We start from the raw sequence: 7,626 nt of genomic DNA, 5'->3' as shown, positions 1-7,626 counted from the left end.
TGCGAGTATGATCATCGACAATGTTTATGATCATCGACAATGTTTAAAAAGAAACGATGGCCACAATGGGTAGACACTCTATAAGGCCCCCAAACATCAAGATGTAATAAGCTAAAAGGAGTTGCTGCCCTAGAAACACTAGTTAGAAAAGGCAATTTAGATTGTCTAGCCATGGGACAAACAGAACAAGTAAAGTCTTTATTAATTGGCAAATTATGAAAAAAGACAAACGATGTAATTTGTTGACAGGCACATGACCGAGTCTAGCATGCCATAAGGAAATCAAATCAGTAATAGAAGTCATACAAGAAGTAGAAGTAGGGGATCTAACCAGGGTAGAAAAAGGCTCAAAAAAATAAAGACCATTCAGATGCCTACCAATCCCCTTCATCCTGCCATTGGAGAGATCCTACAGGATGCAGAAATCAGGGTAAAAAATGACTGCACAATGCAAATCAAGGGCCAATTTAGAAATAGAAATCAAATTATGATTAAAGTGTGGTACACAAAGAACATTGGTAAGGGTGATATCAGCAGATAGTAACAAAGAACCAGAATGAGTTATAGTAGAGTGTTTACCATTCGGAAGCTGAACAAAATGGGAATTAGGAGGGTAAGCAACAGGCAAATTCAGAAACGTAGAATCAAAACATATATGATTATTTGCACCAGTGTCCAAAATTCAAGAAAAATTATTATTAGCTGAAAAAGGAGTACGAGAAGGGATACACTGGCAATCGGTGTGCGAGCCGATTCGAGTTTTATTCAACAACTCCAAGAGCTCAAAATACTGTTGAGGAGTAAAGACAGGGGCACTCTGAGAATTGAGCAAGGAATCGTCGAATGAGACTGTAAGAGCAGCCGGAGAAGCCTTCTTACGGTTGAACTTGAAGTCAGGTGGTAAACCGATTAAACGGTAACAAGATTCCTTCTTATGCCCTTTCACTTTACAAAAATCACAAGTACCATTGAATTTTTTACGGTTGCCAGAAGCGGTAGAAAACAAAGCGATAGGTTCGGAAGCATGAGGTAGAACAGAGGAAAGACTCTGTTGAGCTTCTTCTTGGACGATCATGGAATAAGCTCTATTTACCGAAGGTAAAGGCTGCATCAAGAGGATCTGACTACGAACGGCAGCATAGGTCTCATTGAGACCCATCAAGAACTGAAACAATCGTTGTTGATGAAGATGGCTCGAATTTTGCTGGGCGACCTCGCAATCACAAGTGAAAAAAGGGACGAGAGCAGTATATTCATCCCAAAGCAATTTCAATTGCGTGAAATAAGAAGAAACAGTAGCATCACCTTGAGTGAGATGTGCAATAGATTGATGAAGAAAGAAAATACGGGAACCGTCCACCTTGCTAAAGTGATCCTTGAGATCCGTCCAAACCGCAGCAGAATCAGAAGCAAATACAAGCCCCGTAGATAAATCTGGACTCATTGTGTTTAGAATCCAAGAAAGGACAAAAGCATTGCAGCGATCCCATTGAGCACGAAGAGAGTCCGGATACGTCGAACGGCTGCAATCACCATCAACGAACCCGAGCTTGTTCTTTGCGAGCAAGGCAATTCGAAGCAAACGACTCCAAACAGAATAGTTCTCAACACCGGTCAAACGATGAGAAATAAGAATGGTGCCCGGTGTATCCGACGGATGAAGGAACAAAGGATGATGAAAATCAATATCCGCCATGAGAAAAAAAAAAGGGCAGAGAATCACGAAGAAAAAGAAATGATAATGAATCGAAAGAGAAAGGAAAAAAATTTAGAATTTGTGCCCTAAACAAATTAGGAACAAAGAGAACAGAAACGAGCAGAAGAAGAAAAAAATGTGGCCCAACTCCCCAGAGAAAAATTGGCTCACATGATACCATGTTAAAATATTTTTTTTAAAAATGCTTCAATCTTATTTCATAAGAATACAATTAAATATTTATAGTATCTCAATACTTAACTAATCCAAAACAGAAAAACAAACTATTCTACCAACTTATAATTCTTTATACAATTAGTTCTTGATCGATCTACTAATTAGACTCAAACAATCATAACTCTAAGTCTTTATACTTTGTATATTTAAAATTTAATTTTTTATTTTTATTTTAAAAATTTAATTCATCTATTTTTGAATTTAAAACCCGCTTTCAAATTATATGTATCCACTTGAATTTTAATTAAAAAGTTAACTATATTAACCATTTAAACTAATTAATAATATTAAAAATATAAAAACATTAAAAATTAAATTATAATAATTAAATCTTAAATTTAAGTATATTAGATCGAAACTACAAATTAATCAATTCTATAAAATAAAATAAAAATAAAATAGAAAAACATGATGGGTGTGTGTGCCATGTGTTAGCATGAGGAAGATGGACCTTCCTTTCATATATATATATATATATATATATATATATATAAAATCTTAAGCATGTTCTAGGGTTAAAATTGACATAAAATTAAAAAAAATTATTTGGTTTTGCACAACTGTCAAGAGGAGAAATGCGTGGTGATCTTAGAGTAAAAATTTAAAAATTAAAATATATTCTAAATAAAATTTTAAAAAATAAATTGGTGATTGAATTGGTCAAACCATTAGTTTGTACCGTTGAATTAAAGTAATCACTAAAAAGAATAAAAATAAAAAATACTTTAAAAATAAAAACTAGTTCAACTAGTTCGTATCAATTTGTGAATTACCCAGTCTGAAGTATTTCTTTGAATCGATGCTCCAGTTGGTTCCCGATTTGATTGGCAAGTCTAATTTAAACAATCATGACTCTAAGTCTTTACACTTCCTTCATTTGGAATTTAGTCATCCTACTTTTATTTTTAAAATTTAATTCATCTACTTTTAAATTTAAAATTAACTTTCAAATTATATATATCCATGTAACATTTTAATTGAAAAATTAACTATATTAACTATTTGAATTAATTAACAATATTAAAAAGTAATATAAAAATTAAATTATATTAAAAATTAATGTATAAAGATTAAATATTAAATTTAAGTATATTAAAAGAACCAAAACTGAAAATTATTCATTTATAAAATGGAAAGAGAGAAGCATGACAAGTATATGCCGCGTATTAGCATGAGGAAGATTTTTTAGTACTATTATCACAAATATACAAGTTCGTTTGACAGAGAATGACCAAACGTGGCCATGCTGTCACGGTGGCTTGTAGTGAAATGTACCACGCTAGAAGATTTTTTAGTACTTCGGAATTTTGTGATAGGTTAAAGATAAAATTTAAAAATTAGTTAAAAGTTTTACATTAAAATGAATTAAATTAAATTTTTAATGAGGTAAATTTTAAATATGCATCAACTTTGATTTAATGTGAAATTATTTACTTGAATTTTAATTTTGTATAATTTTTCTACATAAATTTTGATTTGATCCAATATTTACAAATTAACATAATTATTGATATAACATCATTTGATGTTTTGTTGGAGATCGACCATTATAAACGACGAATAAGAAAAGTAGAGAAGATCGAACACAAGTATTTTATGTGAAAAATTCCTCCAAAGAAGATAAAATCACGGGCAAAAGAGGCTTCGACTTTTTACTAAATTAATAAACAAACGAGAATACAATACGGAAAAAAATAAACCTAAATGTACTAAATGTACAAACCCAAACGCCGAAAACAAAGCCCTAACTCGGGAACAAAATTCTCTCCATAGTTATCATAAAACTCTCAGCAAAACTCATATGCGACTACATCTTGTCGCCATCAAGAAAAGCAGAGAAGATCGAACACAAATATTTTATGTGGAAAACCCCTCCAAAGAAGATAAAATCACGGGCAAAAGAGGATTCGACTTTTCATTAAATTAGTAAACAAACGTGAATATAATATGAAGAAAACAAACCTAAATGTACTAAATGTACAAATCCAAACCCTAAAAATAAAGCCATAATTCAGGAACAAAATTCTCTTCATAGTTACCACGAAACTCTCACCAAAACTCATATGCTACTACATCTTATAACCATTAAGAAAAGCCCTTATTGATTGGCATGTCTAAATCAGGGTTACAAAGGCCCTTTAAATGGGCTCAATATTAATAACCCTGAAGTATCAGAGTCTAATTAGGAGAAGAAGCTCGTTGAGCTATACAAAATGTGGCTGCATAACATCAGGAATCGGCATGACGTGCCAGCTCTCCTCGTCACAACGTCATCGCCACATCTATTGCCAAAAACCGTCACGGTGTCCTGACGTCGAGGACCTCTTCGTCTCGATGTCGAGCCTATTTTGGCCCTTATTCGGTTGCTTTCATTGATTCTCGTCTAAGGTAACTGCAACATGTCCAATAAATGTGAGGCACGCCCCCACATATTTATATATTGCATATACAAATAATTACATTTATCAAATATACAAATAAATTGATGTATTTATTTATTCAAATGCATATGATTGAATCAAAATCAAAGTATTATGTATACATTTGAACCACAATCAAAGTTTCATACGTATAATTGCACTACAAAATTCATGTATCAAATTGCAATTGAATCAAAACCCAATTTTTAACTTTTGAAAGAGACCAAAAATGTTATTCTTATATGTAATAAAAAAACTGAAAAAAGATGAAATTAAAGTACTAATGTTTGAAAGGGATTAAAGTTGAATTTCTACCACAAAGTACGTCTGTTTGTACCTTGTGGACCCTTTAATCGGTTATTATGTGTATATAAAATTGGATTTAAAATAATAAAATGATTAAATGTTTTAAGCTTTTACATAATAAAATGTTTTAAGCTATATGGATAAGTACTAATGCTTTTGTAATTATTCCATCCTGTCCTGTAAGAAGAAAATTGTGTGTGTAATAATCCACGCTTCAAAATTATTGGAATCGGTTGGACTATCAAACGCCTAGACAGTGAGAACTGAGTGCCATCATTGACATGATATCGTTTCCATATAGACCGTGCACCAAAAGGGAAACCATAGTACTGTAGTATTTCATGTTATTTGGATGATGGATATATGCCTTTGGATCTCTCATATAATTCATGCTGGAGGGGTCCTTACACATGTCGTAACCTCATGCGTTATTGTTGTTTATAAACTATGAGAGTGGGATATGTTAAAAGGAGATGATGCAGAACCGCTGGTTAAAGTGAAAGGTTAGGACCTACTTTTTTCGCACGAGTGATTGTTGTCTATTCGAGGAATCCAATAGAAAAAGGTATCCACAGTGAACTCGACAACACTGCCTATTGTTTTGGATATGGTTCGCTCTTTGATATCGAACAAATAATTTATCCCTCTAAAGGGTATTTGCGTCAGTCTGCATGCATGGCAAATGATCCTTTCCCTATATTATAAATTCTATGGAGGATCCGAACGAATTAATACATCATGAGCAAAGCAACCATTTCAATGAGTAGAAGTGCATCAGAAAACAATGGCGCCGGTGATGAGACCGGAAGGAATAATCAATCTTCAAAGCTAAAGCTTTTCGGTTTCCCAGTTGCAGCAGCTCCTTGTGACAACAGGAGATTCGAGTGCCAATATTGTCACCGAGGATTTCCCAATTCTCAAGCTTTGGGTGGCCATCAGAACGCCCACAAAAGAGAGCGACGGGCAAAACTGGCCTCTTCCTTCACTGCTCATCATCATCAACTGTTTGTGACCACTGGCCATGTTATCACTGCGCATTCATTTCGATCAAGGCCGTCGCTTTATGCCAGATCAGGGTTCACAAACTTGAGCCCAAGTGATGAACATGCGGTTGTCTTCCGGGGTCCCTCACCATCGTGTACGCCTATAATTCTAAGGGGTCCTCGTCCTTTGCACGTTGTCGGGGCGCAACCCAGTGATGGACCTTTCCTAGTAGTACAAACTGAAGTTGGCGTGGGGTCTACGTTGGATTCATTAGTAGCTGCGGATGTAAATGAAGAAGGTAACATCGATCTCCGTTTGCGGCTAGCACCATCTGGTACTGCCTCCACATGATCCACCGCTCCCGGCCTAACTCAACAATCTATAATTGCAGTTGCGACCTGATCTTATGCTCCTTATGATTTTAGCTCTCTATCCTTCACATATGCATCCTAATAGACTATAATAATCTAATTATAAGCTTAAACTACTAAAATTACTAAACTATTAGTAAATTTATATTTTAGTCACTAAATTTTAAAAAGTTATAATTTGATCATTAAACTAATTGATCATTCACCCATTAGGTTTCCAAAAGACATCAAATGCGGGATGGGTAAATTTACATTTTGATCATTGAACTACTAATAAGCTTACAATTCAGCCACTCAATCTTTGCACAATTACTCTCTAACCTATAATCCAAACAATATTAACAACTCAAGCCTCAAACCCTAACAAAGCCTTTATCAACCTCATATCTCATCTCTGACCCAATCAACTCAACAACCCTTTATTTTTAACCCAATTATCATTTTCCATTTATCCAAACTATAACCTAAGAAAATATACAATTAAGCTTAGCCCAAACCAGCAACCAAATATCACCATAAGCTTTTATCAAATTATATATATCACCATAAACGCAATAAAAGCAAACAAAAATACCAAAAAAACAAAGCAAAAAAAAAAAAAAGAAGAAAGTATCCTCTTTCAACAAGCCCCAAATAGGACCTATAGAAGCAAAAAGGATAAAATTAAATCAGAGAAAAGAAAATCAAAATATCAAAAGAAAAAGGAGACTCAAATATATCAAATTCAGTCAAGAGTTAGTTAGAGAGTTCCAGGTGATAGAGACTTAATCAAAAAAGTCAAGGAGAAAGACTTGTTGAGAAGAAGAACATATCAGAGTTAGGCAACCATCTGACAAATGTGCATAGAGATCGGAGAGCTTCTCCATCAGGGCTTCGGATTTAAATCAACGAAGTTTCAGGCCATTTCAAGGAAAATTAAACCATAAAGTTGAAAGAGGAGGGAAAAAAACTCTAGTTCAGTGAGTTTATTTGCTAGAGGAGGAGGTCAAATGATGGTGAGTTTATTGGAATACAATTGTGATGGAGGCCCGTAAAGCCCTAAAATTTTCAAATAGTTTGGTGACTAACTTGTAACTATTTTGACATTAGGTGATCGAATGGAGTGGGCTTCTGTATAGTTTACCATATGATAAATAGTGAGTTAACAACCATCAAACATTCGTTAGTAACTTAGCGACTTAATGACTTAAATGATAACTTTCGAATAATTCAATTACCAATTTGTAACATTTTAAAATTGAGTAACTAAAGTGTAAACTTACTAATAAGACATAGTTTACTCTAGTTATAATAGATCAAGATTATCTTTGGTTTTCGGTTGAATCGATTCAACATGACTATTCAACCATTTAGAAAAATTAAAATATATAAATGTTAATTATAATTAAGAAAATTTTACAAAAATTAAAAATTATATAAAAATATAGAAATTATGAGAAATTATATTTATAAAAATCAAAGCTGAAAAATTAAAGTATAATGGAAAAAGCTATTTTATTAAGACAAAAATATGATTTTTAATTGTTTTTTTTAGTTTGAATCGATTATATTTTCGATTTTAGGTTCAACTGTTTGAAAAAAAATAGAAATAAAAGAATATTTAAAAGTCAAC

The 7,626-nt window shown here is 33.1% G+C and overlaps 1 protein-coding gene across 1 annotated transcript; it reads left to right on the top strand.

Moving 5' to 3' along the window:
* The first annotated feature begins 5,370 nt into the window (after positions 1-5,370).
* LOC108487866 (uncharacterized) lies at positions 5,371-6,136 on the top strand. Its single transcript, XM_017792206.2, has one exon. It carries the CDS (start codon positions 5,398-5,400, stop codon positions 5,992-5,994), a length of 597 nt encoding a protein of 198 aa, XP_017647695.1. The 5' UTR covers positions 5,371-5,397; the 3' UTR covers positions 5,995-6,136.
* Positions 6,137-7,626: the final 1,490 nt, after the last annotated feature.

The sequence above is a fragment of the Gossypium arboreum genome, chromosome 10 (genome assembly GCF_025698485.1).
Source record: "Gossypium arboreum isolate Shixiya-1 chromosome 10, ASM2569848v2, whole genome shotgun sequence".
In the NCBI taxonomy this organism is placed as follows: Eukaryota; Viridiplantae; Streptophyta; class Magnoliopsida; order Malvales; family Malvaceae; genus Gossypium; species Gossypium arboreum.
This window is presented reverse-complemented; position numbering and strand designations above follow the sequence as displayed.

Excerpts from the sequence above, each read along its gene's own strand:
- LOC108487866 (XM_017792206.2), top strand. The coding sequence starts at position 5,398 with ATGAGCAAAGCAACCATTTCAATGAGTAGAAGTGCATCAGAAAACAAT.